Raw genomic sequence first — 24,829 nt, forward strand, 5'->3', positions numbered from 1 at the left:
ACAGAGAGGCTTGCGCGACAGGACCCCAAAACATCGTCAACAGAAAACTTGTAAAGGACATTGAACAGAATTGAAATCAGTCGTCGCTACCTAGTCAACGAGACAGAAACAGAAAGCTACGTGATACTATAACAGGAAAACGAGGTAACAGTCTAAAATAAAAAGGCAGCGTTAGACGAGTCAAAGATATAATTTAACACATTCCGTAGGGTGCGCTTCGAGGTCGCACCGAGTGTATCATCCGGGAATTCATTGAAAATTTGGGGAACATAAACGCACCTTCTAGCTTAGCCATCTCTTGTAGCGCAACGGGGCACACTAAAACGAGGACCATTTGATAGCGATGGAGACGCAGTGTAGGCATGTCTGAAATTGGAGTTACAAAAGTGGCACGAGACAACAGTTTGCGCCAACAGTGAAATAAAGGAAGGCAAGCAAAGAGACGAAAACAGATCAGCACTATTCGCCACAGGAGAAATGTAAGTGGTGTTTTTTTGAATACTCCTTAATATGGCATCGATTCTGCACTGCCAACGAACAGAAAAAAAATGCAAACTCGCTTATACCGTACCTCAAAACACTGTATATGAACGTGTGCATGACTGTTCTTTTAATCGACAACGGAAGAAAATATTTTATTAAATAATAACCGCGCAACACTCCTGAGTCTGGTATTGATGCACGGTAAATGGCGGTGCCAGGATAGGTAATTATGAATAAATAATCCGAAGTATCTTATCTAATCCACACCCACTATTGGAAAGCAACTACCAAGATATTTGTTGCGGGAGTGCAAAAATGTCGCAGTTTCGCCAGAAAGGCGAAGCACCGATTGCGATAGCAAATTAGCGGGCAGCCATACCAACTAAAGATAGCGCTTTTATCGGCCGTATCAACTTGTGAATATTCGCGAGCTAACTAAAATAACAAGCATGGTGTCAGCGCGCCCAGCAAACACGAACGCATCACAGTCGATGACCACGGACACTCGCTGTCGAAACGCTGGCGTAAAGAAGCGCGGCAGCAGCAGCGAGCGAAGTGAACTTCCTGGTGCTTATCGCTTCAACGCAAACTGAGCACCGAGAACACACAGCGCGCACAAGGCTACGAGCCGTCGACGCCCCTAGACTGCCCCCAACGCAGATCGCTCTCAAGGCACAGCCACGCGACCACGCACAGCCACAGTAGAACGCTGCCTCCCCCACTCCCTCCGTCCCTGCCCTCCCTCCAGTGTCTCACAACGTTGGGTGCCTCACGCGCGGCGGAAGACGGCGCGCTTCCTCCGCGCTCTCCCCCTTTCATCCCTGTCATGGTTGCTTAGTGGCTTTGGTGTTGCGCTGCTAAGCACGACGTCGCGGGATCAAATTCCGCCCGCGGCCTCTGCATTTCGATGGGGGCGAAATGCAAAAAATAAAATAAAAATAAATCAAAATCACCTGTGTGCTTAGATTTAGGCGCGCGTTAAGGAACCACAGGTGGTCGAAATTACTCCGGAGTCCTCCACTACGGAGTGGCTTATAATCAGATCGTGGTTTTGGCACGTAAAACCCCATAATTTCCATTTTTCATTTGTTTCCCTCTGTTTCGCCCAGGCGAGGTTGGGCAATCGTCGGCTGCCCTCGCAAACTTTTACTCGCGCATACAGCGTAGGGCGCGCGGCGACGGTGTTATCGCCCTTGGACTTTATGCGGAACGTTATGGCGACGCCAATGGTGACAGCAGAAATGCGCTTAATGTGTCCATGTAATTGCTATCGCAATAAAAAGCGGTACCGTATTACTGCTGCCTACAGCGCATTTCTGAAACAACTTTCTCTTTTGTTGAATTGACTGTAAGACCGTTATTTTCTAGCCGTGTCACTGCATAGCACGCATTCTCTTATAGAAAACTAATCGCCTTCGCGTGAGTTGCATGTTTATTTAGTAGCACTGTGTCATCTACGAACAACAACAACAACAACAACAACAACAACAACAACAACAACAACAACAACAACAACAACAACAACAACAACAACAACAACAACAAATAAAGATTTCACGGTATGAGTCACACGTCCTTCTCTTGCTCTGTTGCTCGGCGTGGCGTTTTTGTTACCTCTGCGGTTAATTTTGTTAATTGATGTTGATTGATTTGGCCCCGCTTCATAATTTTTATACTGCACCAATGCTGACTGTATGCGTGCGTACTTGTAGTCTTGGCCACGGCGCCGATGATCATGGACGGGCAGGCCAATAAGAGGCAGCCGAGCGCGGACAAGAAGGAAACCAGTTGCGCCTCGAAATCGCTCCTACAGGCCAGCATGAATTTGAAGTACACCTGCAATTATCGCAAAGGGAAGCGTGCGCTCAGGCTTCGCACTGCGAGGTGGCTGCAAGGTACAAGAGGAGCGTAACGACAACTGGTGGCAGACAGCCTTAACCACAGGTCGACGAGCGCCCGCAGCGAGTTATAAATGGCCCAATCGGATAAGCGTTCACAGCCGTCAAATTCGAAACAAATTATCGTTGTGCAGCAGAGCGTGAATGCGTGCCAGGCCGTGGTGCGTATCGAGGGGCCTCTTGCGTCCAGGTTACTGGCAACTGGCACAGCTTCTCTTGAAAGGGGAGGGGGGAAGGAGGGGAGAGAGACACGACCTTGAAGTTAATTACTACCGGCACAACCTCGCCACAGCTGTGTCCTTCCACGTCTTCTGAACTCTTCCGTGCTTCAACGTTGACGCAAGAGGCACCAACGCTGGGCGCATTGACACTGGCGAATGGCATTGCGCTTCCGCGGTTTGTGCACAGCGAGAAAAAACTTAAGTGTCATGAAAAAGAAACGATGCGGGTATGGTCCGTGGACGGTGACCTTTGTTCAGTATTTCTTTTTCAATCCAATCGAGGCCCCACCTTGAGTTTCCCTTCAACAATTTCTAGAGGAAAACATAGCTCTGGTATCTACGGGAGCTGGAAGCATGGCACTTCAGGGAGCGTGCGCTTTAAAAGTTTTGCACTGCCGTAAGGCTGCTGTCTTGTACCATGGGTAACCAACCCAACCGTTAAAGCTTTAAAGATTTTTTATAGCGCACGACAGCGAGCTGTAAGTAGACGTGCGATACGAAAAGGCATGGTTGAAAGCAGTGCAGTATTACAGCCTTGAAGGCACAGAAATGTCTGACGAGAGGATTTGACAGTGATAGCACTGAACGTTTATTTCATGCACGTTTCGTATCGTCTGTCGCAGGTACAATCCCTATTACTCTCAAGGAAAAGTCCGCAAACCAAATATCTTCAACGGTGCCCACCAACGATTTGATCTTATCCTTTAAGGATGAAGGTGTTAGCGGTGGGAACGATGCGTTGTATACAGGAATATGTGTAAGCTTTGTCCTTCTGACTTCGAACTACTTTGGGGAAACTGACCATATTCAACGAGACGTTGCGTTATAAAAGCAAGAATGAGCAATAATTCAACATGTGCGCAGAGACCTAGGTATCGCCTTCACACTTTTAGAAAAAAAAGTAATGTTTATTAATGAAGAAAAATACAGAGTGATAAATAAAGCCACAAAACTTGGAAGCCACGAGCACGAAGATGAAACGAACGCGTGTACTACAAACTGTTCACGTGGCGCAGCTGAGTGATTACAGCACCAGTGTTCCCTGTTGTTACTTTAGTAGGAAGCTGTTACGCACAGTACGCTTGATCCAATAATTTCTCAATGCCGTAATCAGGGCCGAGACAGTGCACAGACTTTCGTTGCTCCATTCCATTCCTTTCTGACCATCTAGCGCTCTCGACCAGCCGATCGTGGCGATAGCATAAAGGTGGAGTGCCGCTTTGACTGCTTACGCAGGTGCGAAAGAAAAAAGAAACGAGAAAAAAATACAAAAGTTAGAATAGAATTGTTACATTCGTTCAGCGCAGTTATATCATGCTGAGAACATCGCTATTATTATAATTGAGCGTTACAATTTGTTCATTACGCACATCCATCACTTCGCATTAGTGTCGGCTTTTTCGCGGTCATGAGCGCCACAAATTTACGGTTAGTAATACAAGCCGCTTCAATTGTACCTCTGAGAGCGTAATAGAGGAAGGCACTGATAAATGGGAACAGAGTGTGCTGCTGCCCTTTTGCATGCTAGCCCGCACACCTTTGCATCGTTGCTGGCATGAAATCCATTGCATCATTACTGCCTATAGAAGTACAAGGGTACATTTTGAACAGCCGGTTAAAGGCGTTGACCTGAGTGCTGTAGATATGGCTGGGTTCTAGAAATATGGTTTTCTAAGCGTATATCAATACGCTGCACCGCTCAGCGTTCAGTCGTTAATGCCAGTTAACCATTAAGCTCTTACTCGCTGTGACTCGTCACAGCATGGACCAGAGTTCGCCCCCACACCACATTACCGCATCACTGCATCACATCAGCCTATGTATAACGTTTATCAGTTGGATTATACTGCCGCATTCACCTTGAAATTTCAATATATCATGAAATTGTGCGCGTTCGGTCCCATAAAGAAAGCCGCAGAACCACACACATTCTACTGCGGCGCAGGCATCATGTCTGGGTGACCTAGAGTACCAAAAGTAGCCACAATATTAAGGTATAGTATTTGTTTTTCAACCATTATGAATGGCATTCTCAAACACTCGGAGCACTGCCTGAACGCGTCAAAGGACTTCTCTTCGTTTATCTCTTCGCGTGTTGATGCCGGGTCGTGAAGAAAGGCTCAACCTGTGATGGCTGAATGCCCTCCCCCCCCCTCCCTCCATGAAAAAAATGATATGGAGACAAATAAACCGGCCAAAAGAGTGCAAGATTCCCAAGCGTAGCGACCACCCACCTGCCAAGGGATGCCCCCTAGCGCAGTGGTGGCAAATTCGTCGATGATGGAGTTTGCATGGTCCACGCTGATTGAGCCTACCCAGTCGCCCTCGGGCAACGGAACTGCACCGACGGCCTTGTTGGTGATGCAGTAAGGCACGCACAGCGCCTGCGGAGAGTTCGCGCAGACTTTTTCATTGCGCGGAGCTCGGTATATCGATCACCATTTTCTAGAAACAACGCGCTTTTGATCACGACGCTTTAGCGAATAGTTGGTGCTACATTACACGTGTCTATAAGGTGCAAGCATAAGCGAAGCTACTAGTATGACACGAAGCGCCGAAGAAAACGTAATTTGCTCGTTTTTCACGCTTCTCTAAAAAAAAAGAAAAAGACCACTCGCGAAGTTTACATAGATATATGAACAACATGGCAAATGTTAGAGGCGATAGGCAGGCAGGCTCTGACGTCCTTTGGGTTAATTAGAGGTAAAATGAAAATTGTTACACCCTCATTTTCGGATCGTTCAGAAGCGTTTTACAAAACACCTATAAAGGTTCTATGCTTCCCTGAAATATGAAAATTTCATACTTAGATGAAACGAGGACCATCTTTTTTAGTGAAGCGTACAATAAGCTTTAAGTATGTGGGTTAATTATGCGTATGTAAAATATTTAGCAAGTACCCGTTTTCTGCTCACTTTTATGCGTTACAGAAGGCGTGTAGTTAATTTCTTGGTTTCCTCAGATAATAATGCAAAAGGCGTTCTTTATATTTCATTGAAGAATGACGCATGTTGTGAGTGACGAATTATCCGTGTTTCATCGAAGTAGGCTTTGTGGAAATTTACTTAAGAAAGCGTCCAAGAGTGCAAGCTGCCGTTACACGTACAAAATGCTTCCTGGAGTCCTAAAACATTGTACTGGACAACAAATTCAAATTCACTTAAAATAAGGTGCATGCATGTTCGCTGCAATGTGCGACATAACTTTCACGTTCGTTGCGTGAATAGAAGCGTTGAAAATAATAAATAGACCCTCGTGTTTTTCCTATTTTATGATGTGTGTTTTACGAGGCTTGCAGTTAGTTTTTCAGGTGTCATCGAACATATAACCTTGTTTATATTTGCTGAAAAGAAGGAGCACTTTAGGAGCGACGAGGAGGCAAAGTTCCATGTGCTTGAGGTACTTTCGGTCTTTGCAATAAAGTACACATACAACCGATCCGGAGCGTTATCAGCGTTTTTTAGCGAGCTGCACAAACCCTAGCGCTCTGCCCTGGCATAACTACTAAAGACACCGTGATCAAATTTAGTGATAACGAAAGCAACGCTATTGAAAACGAGCGTACGAAGTTGATGTAGTACCTGTAAAATAATTCCTAAGCCAGTGATTGAAAGAGTTATCAGGGCAATTAACCATATTTTATGTTTGCTAATCGCCTGGAAGAAGACTGCTACATACCAACTTTATATTTTATGAAAACGAGGTGCACGCCATGGGTTACGTGTATGTCAAGTTTTAGAAGTGTTTGGTGTAAAATAAGCTTTAATTGTTCCGAAGCGTTATAAGACTGTTTTAAGAGCAGCGATAAATGCACCCAGCTTTCTGGTCTACAAATATCACCGAGATAAAAGTGAGGAAAAAGAAAACTGTGGAAGAATTATGCCAAATCTGTTTGCGAAGTTCAAGGGTGCGTATCAAATACATTAATTGCAAAAAAATATTGTTTACAAAGTGCTCGAAAGTGTTACATGGCCGTTTGGTCCGGCTATGTTTTTTAACGTCCAGAGACACATCTACGGTACGCCAAGCTTGTATCTGGTGGCAATGGAGTCATGTTCAATGTTTAGTGTGGTGAAACATTATTGCTCCTGGCTTATAGTTACAAACATTGCAAATAACTACTGAACCCTTACAGTTCTTTCGCTCGAACATTATACGTATTATGCGCTTCGCAATAGGCTTCCCCGGCCGGTGGGCTCTTTGAATTAAAGAAGGCGCATCAGTTAGGTTTGTTTAAAAATATAGACAAGTTATGGGTAATCTGTAAGTGAAGTTCAAAGTGTGTGGACTAATCACGGGCTTCGCAGTGAATTACGTGTGAATGCAATCTGGAGTGCTATAGCTGTATTTTACGAGCAACATAAGATTTATCCCGCTGCAATTGGAGAACTATGAACGGCATAAAATTTAGCTAAAATTAGGAGAACATTATAGCCAACGTCATCGGGACGTAAGATTCTTGCGGATGAAAAAAGATTTCTGACCAAGTGTTCGAAAGTGTCATACGCGGACAAGGATTCAAAGGTGCGAAGTGTATGGGAAAATTGTTTTAAGGTATGTGGTCTTATTACAGGTGACTGAAATTTTTAATTTAGCTGTTCGTAAGAAATAGCTTCGCTGGAAACTGGCTTGTGATTTCGTAAAGTAGCACGAGACAGCCGTCTTCTTCTTCTTTGCCTTCGATCTGCGTGCGTAGACGAGGTACGAGCAATGCACACATGTGACATAAATGAAGGATTCAGGTATAAGTGGTTCCATTGACTTCAATGGGCACTAAATACAAATCTAAACGAAGAAGTCGAGTAGGGCTCGAGAAATTCTAAGGCGTCAATACTATTGCGACCAGAGGTTTAGTAATCGAGAAATTGAAGTAAATGCAGGGCACGACTATGAGACTCCTCCTGGACATTCAAGTACTTGCCCGATGACGAAGGCGCTCCTCATTTAATTTCTTTCACTAGTACTCCACCACTCGTTATAAAAGCATCATTGTATTGCATTATAAGACGAAAGAAAATGCTACTTGTCCAGTTCTATTTCAATTTTAGAAAAAAGAACTCGTTGGGATCACTCTTGACAACGACACGGGCGATCGAAAGATTCGTTTTCGCTCGACTCTGTGCCGCCCGTGCTTTGGCGTTTCAGTAGTTTCGTTATCGAGTAGTGCATGCGCTGGTTTTGCTGGCTCGCGAAACTCGCACAAGCTGCAAGTAGCAGAGAATTCCCCTACCATGCGGTGTCGCGGGATCCCCAAACGGTCTGCGCCAATTGTCGAAAAGCAGCTGTAGCAGCGAATCCACCGCTCTGTTTTGCCTCGGTTTCTCCGTGGCCGCACGTTCGCGTTTTGTGCAAAAAGCCGTACCGCCTTCTCTCGGTCGCCGTTTTAGTCATCGACGGCAGCAAATGGCGGTTATGGCGTATGCAACGTCACCATTCCTCGGTTGGATGGCGGAAGATTTGAATTGCGATAAAGGTATATACGGACCCTTCAGATGCAGTTTTCTCGTAAACTAAGTCTCTTCTTGGCACGAAACGATCTTTGCGAGGTTTCTGGAATGTAATTTAAGTCGTCCATGTCGACTTAGCTTTTGTCTTTAGTATCCCTATAATCTATGTGCCATAGGCGGTTACATTCACACAGAGAATAGATTTCGTATTCCGATCCTTCGCATGACTCGTATACGGTGTTTTGCAAACGGAGCAACGAAGACGGCTCGCCCTCAGTCAACCTTATTGGATATTTATGTCGTGTGTCATAGATGCAGTAACAATTACTACTAACATATCGTAGCCAGTGACAACACACACACACACACACACACACACACACACACACACACACACACACACACACACACACACACACACACACACACACACACACACACACACACACACACACACACACACACACACACACACACACACACACACACACACGCACGCACACACACACACACACACGCACGCACACACACGCGCACACACACAGACACAAACGCACACACACGCGCACACACGCACACACAAGAGGCCTGAAAACACTCCGGTGCTTCCGCCAGACCAGCTGACACTCCAGATGACCATGGCGAATTAGGAAGTCAGGCTTCATTTTGACGAGGCATGGTGGGAGAAAGTCCTTTCTGCACGAGGTGCTAGACGCCAGCCGTAACAGGGGTCAGAATCTAGGTGGGTCGACGGCTCGTGGTTTCGTGCGTGCTGTGTGTTCTCGGTGCTCAGTTTGCGTTGAAGCGATAGGCAGCAGGAAGTTCACTTCGCTCGCTGCTGATGCGACGCTTTCTCACACCAGCGTTTCGACAGCGAGTGCCCGTGGTCATCGAGTGTGATGTGTTCATGTTTGCTGTGCGTGCTGACACCATACTTGTTAATTTAGTTAGCATGCGAAATGCTTACTTCGTAATCCTTACTTCGTAAGGCTATCTACTAATTTCCTAGTGCAATCGATGCTCCGCCTTTCTGGCGAAACTGCAGCTTTCTTTGCATTCTGTCTTTCTTCCCTCTAATGGTGAGAGACAAGGAATTGTATTTCTTTTAGGCGCAATCGCCGTATATATACGTCGTAAATAAACTTAAACATAATATCTTATAAGAGGTTGTGCAGAGCGGATGCATTGGGCAAGATACATGCTCTATGATAGTTAAACTGAACATGCCCTTCTGTGTATCCTAAGTACGGCTCTCGAGATTTATGTTTGGAGTGCTTTGAATGTATCTCTGTTCCGTAAGATTCCGCTTGCTCCGCACAGATCGTGTTTTTTTTTTGCTTCATCATTCGTTTATAGTCTGAAGCCAGATGCAGAAACCGAAAGCGTGACATGTTATGTCGTACTCCGCACATGCAAGATACATATCTTGTATCAAGTATCAACAGAATGCAGAAGCAAATTTGCAGGGGTCATACTGTCCTCGTACATGGAGTTCCTTATGAAGAGAAATAGTGTCTTTTTTATTTCAAAAAGCCATGCAGTTACGCAAAACACTCGCGCCTGTACGAGCTACACCGGCAGCTCGCGTCACATAGTTGCTTCTCATATCCGACCTCACGTCGACATGAAGCAGAAGCACATCCACTCGTGCGATAATATGGTTATTGAGCACCGATAGGCGACAAGTTGCGTTTTTAATTCATTGTTATGGCTGCCTAGAGCGGTATTTTTGTGTTGTTAACTTCATATGCATAGACACTTTTTTTTTGTACGCTTTCTTTAATGCAGTGCTGGCGTGGAACTTGAGAGCATGGAAAAAAAGAAGCAGTTTCTCATACCAGTCCGAGCCCGATGACTACGACGTGCACGACGTCCGTAGAGGCCACTGAGTAAAGTCCGCCCAGTGCAGTGTATAAGAAGGTGAACATCGCGGAGATGACGATCGCCACGTACATGTTCACCTCCAGGATCACGCGCATCGACGAGCCTGCATCCATGTGTGCGCATCAAGACTGGCCAAAGATTAGGGAAAGAAGAAGGAAAAAATTACCGACGATTACGTTACTTCCTAATGCGAAATTTGAGCGCAGCAAATAAGCTGTTTCACCTTTTCGATAGATTGAGGCAAAGAAATCGAGCAACACATGTATGCGCTATCACAGAATTTTTTTTTTATTTTTCACACGTATTCCTTTAACAAAGACTCCACTAACAGTTCTTGACAGTCATGAAGGAAGCTTTGTGGTCGGAGAAATAGACTGATATATGTTCGACTTGGTACACCAATGCTTGATTCTCAAAGACGAGATCTATACAAGTGCCTCGCGAGGTTGTCACAGCCGTGGGACGCGTTACGAGCGAGAGGAACGGGATGTTCTCCCGCATAAGTGTTAGGAAATTGCTGTTTGTCTTTATGTCAACATTAAAGTCCCCCACTACTAACATCGGTGTGGATCGATGGACGGTTAATGCGAGTTGCAGGAAGTGCACGACGTCTTTTGTGAGTGCGGTAGCGGACTCACGAAAGCGGTATCAGTCGGTCGCTGCTAGCGCTGGGGGGATGAAAGGGGGGCGGAGCTGGTTACGAGGCCGACGATAACGCCGACGACGACGCGAAACCCAGGAACGGACGCCAAAGAGCCATTTGTGTAGCCAGCCCTCCTCCACAGTCTCTCCTCCTCCCTTCCATCATCCTCCCTCGCCCGGAGAGCCGACAGCGCGCATGCGCGGCGGCGGAGCAGCAGATTCGTCGGCGAGCTGGTTACGAGGCCGACGACAACGCCGACAACGACGACGACGACGCGAAACCCAGGAACGGACGCCAAAGAGCTGCGCTCTAAAAAAATTACGGTGACGTTTCATTTCATGAACGAGGGTGACGCGCAAGCGCACGGGTGCTACAGACGCTCGTTGGCTGTCTTGTCCCCAAGTTTACGGCAGGCGTAAGAAGCGATGTGGATTTATCACGTTCTACGAAGATCAGAAATTGGACTTTTATCCAAAATAACTGGGTACATAGAGGCGCTTTCTTTTTGGCACGCTGTTCAGCCGCCCGTCTTTCAGGGCAGCAATGAGCGTCCCAACAACAGGATCGCGGCGGGAAGTTGCTGACCGCTGAACAGGCAGTCGGTCACTCAATTTTACGGGACACAAAATTTGCGCAAACAGAAAGCTGAATTCCATCGACGCCTGGTTGCACAACCTCGAATTCAAAGTTCCAGACTGTAGCAGTTCTTGCAGGCTGCCCATTGATCGATTGAACAATAAGCGCCATACCTTATAACATCGGCGAACTTCCCATCTGCCGCGGAACCCATGTCGCATAAACTTTTGTAGCCGAATGTACTCACCTAGCGCTAGCTTTCTGGTCGAGGGCATAGAGTAGCAATGAGGCGCTGCTATAAGAGGGCTCAAGTCAGCTTGCGTTATGCTCGCGTTCCAACGCACGGGACCGAATGCCATGCTGATCGTTGAACAACGATAGTCACCGGGACACGGACTCTTTCCCTTCGGACCCCCGTTCCCTTTCTATGACGACTCACCGAAGGACGCACGCACTTGTCCGTGCAACTGAGTGGGTCGATCAAGCTACCGACTGTTTGCAACAAGAGGGGTCTAGCGCTACCATGGGAAATGACGAGGCATCACTACATGGAATGCGATCCCGCGAGAAAAGGCTATGCTGTTTCGTTGATCTACTTGCAAATAAATGTACCGGCGAAAGCTGGGCGGACATGTAAAAGCCTCGGTCACGTTATGTCTAAACTACACACAACTGCAGACTCTCCTCGGGGATACGAAGCCGTTTTGCCAGAACCAACGGTGAAATTCGGCGCATGACGCATTCAACGAAAACTTTTAACGAATGGCACAAGAGTGCTACCTACGTTTGGCAGATTGTGCGGCTTGTAGAGCACGATGTTATGCTCGATCCGCTTGTTGTAATGGCTTCACCTGGCAGCTACCTCTGTAGAACAGGGGTTTTAGGTCCTGATTTGGGTGTTATCGACCAGTCATCCTCTCGTAAAAATTTTCCACTGGGCGTTTGTGGCAAAACATAAGACAAAGGGGGGTGCTGCACAGCGCAATTTGAAAGCTAAGTAACACATACAATTAGACAACCACGAAAGTAGAACTGTGGAACAGATTTAGCTGAAAAGTGGAACCCCATGCAGACGTCACGAGTGTTGCTTCCGCCGTCAGTGTCTTTTGCCCGTTGCGCTTCGGTTCCTTACCGCTGATGCTAACACAGTTACCAAACATTTGAACAAAACAAAAGATGACAATATCGCAGATGTTTTTTAAGCTCTCGGTATGTTTTGACTTTTTGTGGCAACTATTGATAAAGTGCCTAGCTTCTCCATTTACGTGGCATCATTCGTTCAAACCATGTTTTATTCATGTTCTGTGTAGTAACTCTGATTAAAACTACACTATAGTCCCATTAAGGCTCACTACCGAGCAGCGGTGAACCCATAATATTTTCCTTTTGTAATTTCACATGTTATCCTGCCCTGCAAACTTTATTTTTATCCATTTCTCAGCGGTACCTCTACATGGTAAAAGGTTCTTGCTTAGTCTGTGCTTCACTTCTGGTATTGTTGGTGAACGTCTGTCCGAGCGTGACCCTATAGAAAGGGTTCAGTGTTTGAACCCTTTCTCTTCGTACGGGGATGACGATATTTTTGTCCTTCTGCACATTATCAACCTCGAGACTGGAATGACAACAATGGCTTACGAGTTTGCATTAATCTTGTACAAGCTCGCCATACCAACTCGCCCAGCTTTCTATTCTTTTGCATTCATATAGGCCGCGCAAAATTGAAGACGACGCGCACACAAAGAAATCAAATAGCTGGGAAAACGCTTGTACGAGCAGTTTTGTTTCGGTATTTGTGTACGTCCGTTCTCCAGTTTTGTACCGCCAATAGGAATACGAGCTCCAGCAACCAACTAGCCTGCTTTACCTCCTTGACAATTCACGAGGTAGCTGTCGTAGTGTATGGCACGCTACACGAAGAAGCCAAAAAACAGTATCCACCTGCAACGAGTCAAGCGTAACCGGTGATACGAAGTAAATAAAGGATGCAAAATGTGATAGAATAAATACCAAGAGCGTTTCTCAGGGGGCCAAAAAACGCATGTGGGTAAGCTAGAAAATAAGACGTATGTGCAATAAAGTGACACCTTCTCTGAGAAGTAGGACGGGTTTCAATACTGTAGGCAGTAGTTGGAGTAGAACCCTAGGTGTGGATATAACATTTAAGGCGGAGATTTCTTGTGGGCTTTAGACGGGGTCAAACACTGTTCTCAGTACCGGTAGTTGGACTGTGAAAAGGAGTGTAGAGGGTGGTGGAGAGTGGGCGAATTCTGTCCAAAGAAAGTCCAGCTTGCCAGGCTTGTCGAGGTGGTTACCGTAACAGAAAAATGACAAGTTCAATGAATTATTTTTTCTGCGGAATTCTCCTCTCCCTAGATTTTGGGGCAACATTACGTGAAAGCGTTGCAGAAAATTGTTTTAGACGTAATGCTCGAGAGCGCATCCTACTTCTAATCGATCAGTTTTGCAGAAACGTCAGTTTTCGCCGAATGATGCAACTATATTGGAAGTGCAACAACCTCGGGCAATCACTTTTGAGGCCCTTCATCTTCATCGTTTTCCCCTCATCGGCTAACAAGTGTTAGAAGCTATCGCCCGGCGGAAGGAACGCGTGCATGTTTCAGAGCATTCACGATTGCTGTAGCCGATTCTCTGAGCTGTATATGTTGTCGGACCAAATCGTGTTGATTGAGAGGGCGGTCGTAGCTGAGGCTGCGCATGGATTCCCGGGAAGGGGAAACTACTACTGCAACTTAAGCCATACTTATGCGCAATAAAGACGTTTTCTGTCTCTTTCTCCCACGCGGACCTTATGGAATCAGAATGCATGCGCGACACGAATAGTGTTGTGCTAGTATGTACACGAGCACGAGCGATTGCACTGGAACCATCGAAGAATCACGTATAAATAGCCGACGCGTCACACCCGTAGATCAGGGGCCCTATGACGTAAAACTATTCCAATATGTTTTATTCCAATCTCCTGGCGTCCAATTTGCGTAAGCGCCGACGCAAGCATCGGGTGGTGACCCGCAGGGTTTTCTGAACAGACCAATCAAACACTCTCCTCATTTATAGGAGGTCACTTTTGTTTGCTTTAAAAACGAATAACATTACCTACGCTGAGCGGCTTGTCTAATCTAATTGGCTGACAAGAGGCAAGAAGCCACCTCAAGTTGTGAGGGACCCGATGGGGCCGAGCTAGTGCACTAAAAATCGATGACCGCATGAAGAGGGTGCCGCCAGCGTCTGCGATTGGTCCACTTTCCCTCCCTTGGCTTGACATGGCTGGTCGAAAATCGCGGCGGCATGTAACGGAAGGTTAAGAATGCCGCTAAAACACATCCTCAGCAAAGAAGAGTTGGCAGGGCGAGGTCATAAACATGCCGAAAGTGCTCGATAACGTTACACGGCCACGGAAATATTATGCGCAAGTAAACCCATGCCCTCCGGCAGGTGCGAGTAGCCAGTGCACAAGCGATCGGCGGCAGGCATCTGTTATACCTTTTGGAACGGGGCAGCCTGCGGCTATTCAGAAAAAAAAATCCAGTTTTTTTTCGGCATAATAATGCATCTTTAACGCGTACACGTCAATTTGACGCGGTGAGTATTCGTGATATTGTGACGTCGCGTGGCAGGCAGGTGGAGTGGGTGTAGCCCGAAAACTTTTGACCAATAGCCGACGGCTAATAGCGGAAAGGCGTCCAATCAGAAATAACTACTTTTCTTTTGTTCGGTCCAGACATGCATAATCAGTGTGTTGTCAGGATTGGGGGCTCAATCCCTTCGTCCGTGGTCCTTTGCCAAGATTGGAGTACGGCATGAATTCGAAGGTAGCTGGCCCATGCCGTCGTCCAACTTATTTACGCTGAGATCGTTGATGAAGTGAAGAACTGCTTCTCATCGAGAACGAGGAAAAAGGGGTTTATTTACAGAAAATTAACTCAGTCTAACATGACTGTTTGAGAAAAATAGTATTAGTCCAACAGGACTGCATGAGAGAAGTGAACCAGTCTAACATGACTGCTCAAGAGAAGTGTGTCCAACAATCGCACAACCACAGTTTTTATACACTCGATCCGCTGGTCCTACGACGCGGTGGCTGTTCGTTTACACACCACCAACTCGCAGCTGCTCTGAAGACCAGTTTTCAGACACAAAGGCACACACATTCCGAAGCCCAAGCGACGGCGTTGAAGGTGGTGCCGTTCCGGAAAATCGACGCCGCTCGAGGGACGCTCGTTGTTTTGCAACATGCTGAACCGTGAGAGCGCAAAAATAAGACGTTCCCGCGGTAGCTTCTTCAGGCGTGTCAGATCAGCGCCGCGTTGAGGAACTCGGGAATCATTGTCCACACACCAAACTCGTCTTGTCACAATGTCGAAGCGGGCTGGAGGAAGGCGGCGGATTCCAGCGCAAAGGTCGCTTCTTTGAACGCCTCGCAGCTGCAGCGGCGGAGAGCGGGAGGTGCGCGTCTAGCACCCCTTGTCGTAATCGGGTGGCAAGGTGACAATCTTGTTGTGCAACCCGCCGTTCTTTACAGCGTATACGCGTCATATCAGATGGGGAGCTATCGTGGTTTTTTTTGACGTCGCTTGACAGACAGGCGAAGTGGGGGTGGTTCCAAGAAGTTTTTGACCAATAGCGGAAGGCTGATTTCAGAATTGGAATAGAAAAGTTTGGAATAGCTTTGCGTTATAGCGCCCCAGATTTCGACGATCGCCGACTGGGCTCGCCGCTACCGTTGGGCAAGGAGTGCAACTTGTTTTTCTGGCCCTATGAAGAGCTAACGTTTTCAAGTCATGCTTTGACAGCGTCTTGTTCTCCACCGTCACCTCCCCCCCCCCCTCCCCCGGCAACTCGACACTATTCTCGCCAACTTTGTTTTGATATCACGTGGTTGCCGTATGCGCTGGCGGAGTGGTGAGCACTTGTGTTTAATGAGCGCTCGTGTGTCCGTACCTACCCGTCGTGGCCCGTTTGCTTTCTACTGTTTAGTTGAGACGACAATATCCGTCACTCTGATGAAGAAACGCGGTAAACCGGACTCCGTACGCGGAGGTACAGGCATCTGGCACGTAGGACCTGGCGTTGAGCGATCGGCCGAGAATACGTCATCGACGTCGTGACGCCACTCTCACCGAGTGAGGCCAGGAGGGCTGCCGACCAGATGACCTCGCCGCACATGGCCGGCAGCGTGAGCATGAAGCACACGACATGGCCGTATCTGCGCTGGAAGGGGTCCATCATGGTCAGCGCGTTCGTCGAGCGAATCTTGGATGCGAACAGGCTGCCACCTGTGAAAACGTACGGGCATGCAGTCAAAGAAATGAGAGCAAAAACTGATACACATCGGTACACGTATACGCAATTAAAGAAAGTCCACAGGTGGAAAAGAACCTAATCACCCCATTGTGCGAATAACATCGTTAAACTGTCCAAAAAGACAGATTGCCCGGCACGCTCCTGATCGTCGCACGGGAGTGGTGCCCTCGGTCTGCACAAGCGGCCTATACATAATACCCCAAAGCTTGGAGCCGCTGCTCCCTAGCCGATGCGCGCCGTCGCGCGCATTCTGGAGTCTGCAGACGATGTTGCATGGTGCCTATCGCCAAACACCACGTTTTGTAGAGTACGTAAATAAACAGACGTTTCTTAAGGATATGTATTCAACCTGCAATGAGTATGTATTGCAGCGAAGCTGTATATGACTAGCCGATTCGTCCGTCCGTCCGCCTGTACGCCGAAAACTCCTCCGGCGCAACCCCATGCGCATGCACGAAAAAAGAAAGAGAAAGAGAGGCTCGCGATTGGCTGCGCCTGTAGTGACGTTGTTGCTCTCCGTCGCAGCCGAGCGCGCGTGCGCGCAGCAGTTTCACTTCGGCTCCGAATGGGTCGGTCGCACGTCATACATACTTCTGAGAAGCAGGCAGCTTTCGATCACCAATGCCGCCAGCAGAACGAGCTCTTCTGTGCCGTGTTGGTCCCACAGCCCTGGCACAAGTTTCTGCTTGCGCTCGTGCAGCCGAGCGCAAGCAGAAACTGCGTACCGAAGATCCGGCAGCCTACCAAGCTGTCGTTTGATGCACCATCGGGATTAACACAGCGATAAACACCGGGGCTGCAGGTTTCAGCTTCGATGGTTAACCATCTGCACGGAGTGCTTGTGCGGTGATTTTTTAAAATATTGAACTGCTCAGACAAAACGCGTGTTCATCGGGCAGCTGCACAGGCGCGAGCAGAGCGCACGTATTAACCGCTTGATCCTCAATTGGCGTAAACTGTACGTCGTTTTGTAAAGATTGTGGCATTGAACAGCGCTGCTAGTCTGTATATTGTTAAATTCCACCGTATTGTAAAATACGCCATTTTCACCGCTCTGATTGGCCTAGAGGGCTGGTACGGCCTTCCTGATTGGATCAAAATTCAGGCTACGCAGAATTTAACAATATGGCGTAATCTGACGACATCCTGATTAGCACCACAGGACAATAGAAACATGGTGACATTGGCCCCCCAAAATAAACTGTTGTGCCAAAATTGAGACAATACATAATAAGCTGCCTTAAAGCGAGGAGCCTAATTAAACAACTGGATATTACAGAGCAAAAATACCGAATGTACCGATACAGTCACCGACAACGGTACCCTCGTCTATGTGAATCTACGAATTTCATCTTAAAGCATAATAAATATTGACTGATTGATTGATTGATTGATTGATTGATTGATTGATCGAACGATCGATTGATTGATCGAGAAATGATTTGATCTATGCGCTTGCTCCAGGAACGGATGCCTAAGCGGGAAAACTGCGGCTCTCCAGCAGTAGAATATATTGTAACACTCTCCGTTTCAATCAGTATTTCTCCACGTGTAGACTCCAATGCGCACCGGTGTACCTCAAACCCGAACAGAAACGAATATCCGACACTTTAGAGTGTCGCAATTGTAATAGCAAATATTATTGGACTCGTACTCGAAGCGTGCAATATTCATTTTCAAAAACACTTTGCAGAAAGTTTATTGGCCACGGCGGCCGCATTTTGATGGAGGCGAAATGCGAAAACGCCCGTGTACTTAGATTTAGGTGCACGTCAAAGAACCGCAGGTGGTCGAAATATCCGGAGTCCTCCACTACGGCGTGCCTCATAATCAGAAAGTGGTCTTGGCACGCAAAGCCCCATAATTTAATTTTAAAGTTTATTTAAAGGAGCCGGGGCTATGCGTGAGTTTCAGCCCGAAGTTTGCGCATTTTTGGAGCGCACACACTGCCGGATAATGGATAATCTCTAGCTGAACCAAGAGGTCGCCTGTGATTCTTAATAGCTTACACCCACTCTGCAACGACACGAGATGTTGCGTCGGGCCCTGTGACACAGTACTCACCGACCAAGAGGCTTAGCGCGTAGCCGAAAGGAGCTTGGCACCGTACTATGCCGTACTTGTAGACTGTCTCCGCTGCGCCGATCAGCAGCCCGCGGCCAACCCAGGTCACTGCATGGCAAGCAAGGACAGCGTCACTGTCTCAGAATACCAACGTGCGCGTGATCGCAACCCGTTGTCAAATACGGAACCCTTGAGATTGCGATTTTTTGAATTCGTAATTACGCCTGAACGCTTAGGCAGACTACAAGGATATGTTTACAAGTAAAGAAACAAATTCGTTTCCCGCGGGAAGTGTCGCTCGGAACGGTACGAGAGTTCGTGAATGTAGCGTTGGAGACCGAAGGAACTTCCTGTAACGTTTCTGCGTTCTGTGATCTGGGTTCGAGATGTTCACTGAGGCGCTGATTTACGAGTGGTTGCTTCATGTGCGGTGTCGTGCACAACCTCGGTAGAATGTCACGTGGCACACTTCGCTAAGCATACGCACTTTATTGGCTGTCGGCACTCAGGAATTTGGTGAAGTTAGTGGGAGTGGCGGCCCTAGGAGACAGACAGACCTAATGTGGACAGAGAACACATGTATACTAACCGGGGTGCAGCGGGAGGAAATTTCTTTTTGACGGCGTCGACAGACAGAACGTATGAATGGAAAGCATGTAGAAAGACTAAATCTAGTTAGACTGATACTACATTTTTGTAGAATTTTATTGTCGTTAACGTTGCGCCAATTGTTTGATTATTAGAAATGAAAATGTAGGTGATAGTTATATTTATTTAACTTTGCGACGAAACCCGGGTGCCGGCGCATTCGTGTGTTGCCACGAATTTCACAGTATACCCACCGTGGTTGCTCAGTGGCTATGGAGTTGGGCTGCTGAGCACAAGATCGCGGGATCGAATCCCGTCCGTGGCGGCCGCATTTAAATGGGGGCGAAATGCGAAAACACCGGTGTACTTAGATTTACGTGCACGTTAAAGAACCCCAGGTGGTCGAAATTACCGGAGTCCTCCACTACGGCGTGTCTCATAATCAGACAGTGGTTTTGGCACGTTAAACCTCACATTTTTAAGAATTTCACAGTATTTTTTTTCGCATTTACGCTGTTCGGGTTCGGTAAATGCTCTTGAAGCTTGTTAAATTCAGTGTGTGCGTCTGTAAAAAAAAACACGTAGTTATTCTTTGCCCATAAAATATTAACTAGACTCGATCATATACCGTGCGTCAAAATTTATGACCTCGGACCGATCTGTTATGGGAACTTCATGGTCAGTATTTCAATTATGCCTCCTTTCTGGCACATCAAACCTCTTCTCATGACAAGGGTATCTCTTTTTGTGTTGTACTAGGCTAATTTACTAGAACCTAAAAAAAAATATTTTCAGTGTCTCCTAAAGGGCTCCTCATCGGTTCTTACTGGATTTTTCTTTATCAGCTGGGACTTGTAAGGCGGCGTCTAGGGATTGTTCTGCCGCAAGAATTTTTCACATTGGTTCATTATTAGATGAGATAGCAGGAATGAAAAGGTCGCCTTGCTATGCTGGTAAAAGTGAGCTTCATTGTTAAACTGCCACGGTGGCTTAGCGGTTATGATGTTGCGCTGCTAACAGCGGGATGAAATCCCGGCCGTGCCAGCCGCATCTCGATGGGGGCGAAATCCAAAAACGCCCGTGTCCAGTGCATTGGGGGCACCTTAAGGACCCCCCCTGGTCAAAAACAACCAGGAGTACCTCATCATGGTGTGCCTCATAATGAAGTCGTGGTTTTGGCAGGTAAAAAGCCATTCATTCATTCATTCATTCATTCATTCATTCATTAATTAGTGACCTAGGCACTCCTTGCCTTGACTAACATCTGCCAGCCAAAGTTGTTTTCCTCCCTTTTCGAAGGAACATAACATATCGTAACATGCCATAACAGAACATTTGTAACATATCGCATCACGTCACGCCAGTCACTCCGCCTGTGCGAAGCTGCCGCTCCTATCGTTGCCCAGCGGTGGCACTCAGCGGAGGCTACGAGCCCCAGACTCCACTTTAATAAATGGACCACAATTACATGCCTGCGTTAAGTGACTGCGCTACACGGGTCATAATTTTGCTTGCGAAGACATTGAATAAATTGGCATGAGGAAGCGAACAGGCTCGACTTACTTCACTCTGCCAACAGCAGCAGTGGTGCGTGCTTTTCTCCTCTAGTTTTTGCGCTATACCAGCTCAGAGATATAGGTAGAATTTCATCATGGGTGGGTGTCGGCCCTTCGCGTTTTCGAGGCTGTCGTGGCACTGAAAGATAGGCTTGCGCCGACAAATGCGCGGGAGACACAACTCGCAGCCCGTATTCACGTGCACAACACGCCTAGGCGACCGCGTTGCCTGGCGACATTTTCATTTGTTACCGCCAGCGGTGCTGCTCAGCACCGACCGTGGCGCCGCCTTGCCCAAGTTCGAAAGCCTACTGAATGCGTTACCCAAGTCACGTGCCACATTCTGCGACGTTGCAGGCAACATACCTTACGTAAAGACATTTGTGCACGCCATTGCTCTTCCGACAGGAAGCGGGGCTCCCTAGAGAGGAAGGACGCGATCGGCTTTGTTCAACATTTCAGCTGTTCTCGCGCCGTGCAGCCGTTTCATAGTCTGCAGACGCGATTGCAAGCGTGTCATCATCGCGCCGCGATGTAAACTTTGCAATACCCAAGAGTGGCGAGGTACAAATTCAGCAAATGCAATCCGTCGCCAATTACTACCTGTCATGGAGAATACTCCCAGCAGCAGTGACATCTGGCGGTCGTAGATGAAGTATCGCAGCAGGAAGTACTCGCCCTCGTTCGCCGGATGCCCGCCGCCCTTCTGGGCGGGTGGCGCCGAAATCCGGCGCGCGCCCAGGTGCAATTTGCGTCCCGCCCATACGCCGACGACCAGGGTGATGATGCAGTAAACGGTGATGCACAACGTCTCAATTATGTCGAGGACCATGACGCAGGGACGCCGGTCTGAGAGTCCGCTGCATCGATCCGAGCTGAAGACAGCTTCTTCTTCTTCTGTGGCACGCGGGAGGAAGGTCGTGCTCTCGCTCGCAGCGATTCCTCGAGCTCGCGCTGTCTTTACCGATTGTGCTGGATCCAGACACAGAGTGAATGCGATCACGCCATCCGCCCATGACGGTGTGAACTGCTTTCCTATCACATTTTCCGGTCCAGATGGAGCGGTTTGTACAGACAGTATAGTGTTTAAAATAATTGGGCGGATCAATGTCCCATCAGAGGGCGAACGTGGCAAAGACGAAGTGGTGGTGGTGATGATGCCACAAGCGGGATTAGCCTGGCAGGCATGGTCACTGACCATCTCTTTCCGCACGAAATATGTCGCCATGAGTTAATTATTTCAGCCTCCTGCAGAAATCTGAGAAAAATGTGTAGGGCATACCCGGTGGGACATATACCTAGTGACACATTCTTAGTGATTCAAGCTGGCCCAACGGGTGGATTCGAACCCAGCTCCCTGAGCAGAGCAGCCTCATGCTCTACTAATTACCTAACTACGAAAATCAAGACGGGTCCTGAGCACGTGGCAATTTGTACATACGTGCCGCTCTTTAGCGAGCCTCTGTAGACTCAGGTACCTCTGTTCGAAAAACCTTTGACGCAGACTTGGAGTACTTGGTATGTGCCACAAGGTCTGTGCAGGTTTGTAATGATCATCCACTGGATATTTGCCAATAAGTGTGTGCCGCTCTTCCTAGAACGCTTTTAACGCCAAGTTGGGTAGCTAGGTATATGTGCCACTGGGAATGGGCTGCTCTTCAATGACAAAAAAGATCGCTGAAGTTTCTTCGATGCTGAGCGGCATTGAACCCATGTCACAAGGGTGCCTCAAGGACAGCAATCCGACGCTTCGACATGCTACGCCTTTCATGCCAGCGCTTTAGCGATCTGTGTGATGAATGCCCTGTGTGCGTGTCGCTCTTCAATGAACTTCTCACCAACTTGGATCACTGAGTATGTGCCGCTGAGTGTGCGGCAAGCGAGGGAGTGATTCTCAGCGTTAGCAGGCACCGGCGCGCTGCGCTTCTCGTTTCGGACGCCACGTGCGGACTTCTCAGCAGGGGCACTAGATGGCGCAGCACGTCCGGAAAGAAGTGCGATAGAGAAGTCGTGTTGCCGCACGACGCCTTTCTGAGCGTTCACACGCACCGGCGCGTCAGCCATTTCCGAGGCCAGGCGCAGGTCTCGCGGCGGCGGCGCTAGACGGCGACGAGTGTTCTTAGGGCAGCGCGAAAACGGAATCCCGCTGCAGTACACGCCTTTTACATAACTGAATCACACACACACACACACACACAGACACGCACACACACGCACGCATACACGCGCACGCACACACACACACACACACAGACACGCACACACACGCACGCATACACGCACGCACACACACACACACACACACACACACACACACACACACACACACACATACACACACACACACACACACACACAAACGGCTTGATTGACCAACATAGGGCAGACTTGCTGCGGAAACAAACTTAGTTGTGAGTGGCGCCGGTCCTGCCGTTTGTGTCCTTCTTCGGTTCTGATCTATTGCGCCTTGCCTTTACTCATTCAAGTATTTACCGACGGCCTCTTAATTTCTGATTGGTCCATTTTGTAGGGGCGGGATGCCGTAACCGTGCTGACGATGGAAACGTAGAGCACCACTCTACGTCGCGGGCGACCCGTTTTCGAGGAAAAAATGACTGGGAAACTACTTCCCTTGACGAAAACCGGTGCCGTGACGGTGACGCGCAGGAATGTTTGACGGCTGTGTGAATGTGGAATGTTTGGCGGCTGTGACTCACATAAACACTTGGACACACGTGCCTCATCAGCACCGGGGTGAATGACGACCCCGTTTGAAGTTGTGGGCATAGAACCCCTTCCTTACGGGTCAAGCCCGGATGAGGTGGCGGCATAGTCCTTCGCTCTAGTCTGTACCACTTCGCAATTTCAACCAACCGACCGACCGACCGACCGACCGACCGACCGACCGACCGACCGACCGACCGACCGACCGACCGACCGACCGACCGACCAAACAAACAAACAAACAAACAAACAAACAAACAAACAAACAAACAAACAAACAAACAAACAAACAAACAAACAAACAAACAAACAAACAAACAAACAAACAAACAAACAAACAAACAAACAAACAAACAAACAAACAAAAATTAAACAAACAAACAAACAAGCAAGAAGACCGAAATTGAATTGAAATTTTCAGTCTTGCGTGCCAAAAACATGATATCATTATGAGATACGCGGTAGCGTTAGACTCCAGATTAATTTTGATCAGCTAGGTTTTTTTTTAACGAGCATACCCAGGAATTCTGGACATGCGTTTAGTTTCTTTTTTCGCCACCACGTGGCGTGTCAAACTTAAAGATTTGAAATTCGCGCCATGACGTATGCCATGACGCACAACTAAAGAAAACGCAATAAAAAGAAGCACACCCTGAGACTGTTGCTTCGCCTCGGCACATGGAAACGAGTGCGCCTATGTATCAGCGTTATCTTGAAGACAACCTGCTACTTGCTCGACTTGCAATGAATCGTGAATTTTGCTAGACACCTTGCCAGACAGCTCGTCGGCATTCCGGTTGAGGTGTCTGGCCGAGATAACAGCTCCCGCAAAGCTTCCGTTGGGTTCCCTTTCTTCGTTGTTTTTTCTGTTTATTTGTGCACAACTGCGGCCTGCGGGCTTCGGTATAGTCAGCGTTATTTTTCATGTGTTTTCTAATGGTATCTTCGACTGGTCGCCTGTATGCCCCGAAGCAGAGTCGGGTAGATCGGGCGTTTCCCGAACTCAAAGTGCTCAAAGGTTGAGGACAAGCGCGCAAGCCGAACGTGCGACTCGCTCTCGGAGGATGAAATTGCCGATGCGAAACCACGTGACTACTGCCAACGTCCGATGATTCGCCTATCCAAAGCTCCCGGCACTGCCAGAAAAACCGGCAGACGTGCCGGCGGGACGAGCGTTCGTCGAGACGCCAGCATGCAGCGGCCTAGGTTGCCAAGGTTACGGTGGGCCGTCGCCAACAGCAGCGACGCGGCGCTGTGTTGACGTTTCAATCTCGATGACTGCTCCGACGACAGGGCTCGGCGCGCCTCAGAGCGCTCGAAGGTGGAGGAGAGCAATCGAGAAGAACCAGCCGAACGCAGGGCGGGCACCCTCTTTCAACCAGCCGAAGACAACGCCGCTCGCGAGAGCGCTCCAGAGCGCTCA

The 24,829-nt window shown here is 48.0% G+C and overlaps 1 protein-coding gene across 2 annotated transcripts in view; it reads right to left on the reverse strand.

Annotated features, from left to right (window-relative positions):
• LOC135908483 (high-affinity choline transporter 1-like) overlaps positions 1-21,582 on the reverse strand; it is a 34,466-nt gene extending 12,884 nt beyond the window's left edge. The window contains exons 1-6 of one of the 2 annotated variants that reach the window (XM_065440286.2): positions 21,286-21,582; positions 18,539-18,646; positions 16,291-16,446; positions 9,888-10,036; positions 4,837-4,986; positions 2,190-2,319 (exon numbers count right to left, since the gene is read on the reverse strand). In XM_065440286.2, coding sequence (XP_065296358.1) covers positions 2,190-2,319; positions 4,837-4,986; positions 9,888-10,036; positions 16,291-16,446; positions 18,539-18,646; positions 21,286-21,514 — 922 coding nt within the window. In that variant the 5' untranslated portion in view covers positions 21,515-21,582. The remainder of the gene's footprint in view (positions 1-2,189; positions 2,320-4,836; positions 4,987-9,887; positions 10,037-16,290; positions 16,447-18,538; positions 18,647-21,285) is intronic. The other variant, XM_065440295.1, reaches the window with a different exon arrangement.
• Between the last annotated feature and the right edge of the window lie 3,247 nt (positions 21,583-24,829).

This window comes from Dermacentor albipictus, chromosome 1 (genome assembly GCF_038994185.2).
Source record: "Dermacentor albipictus isolate Rhodes 1998 colony chromosome 1, USDA_Dalb.pri_finalv2, whole genome shotgun sequence".
NCBI classification, from domain to species: Eukaryota; Metazoa; Arthropoda; class Arachnida; order Ixodida; family Ixodidae; genus Dermacentor; species Dermacentor albipictus.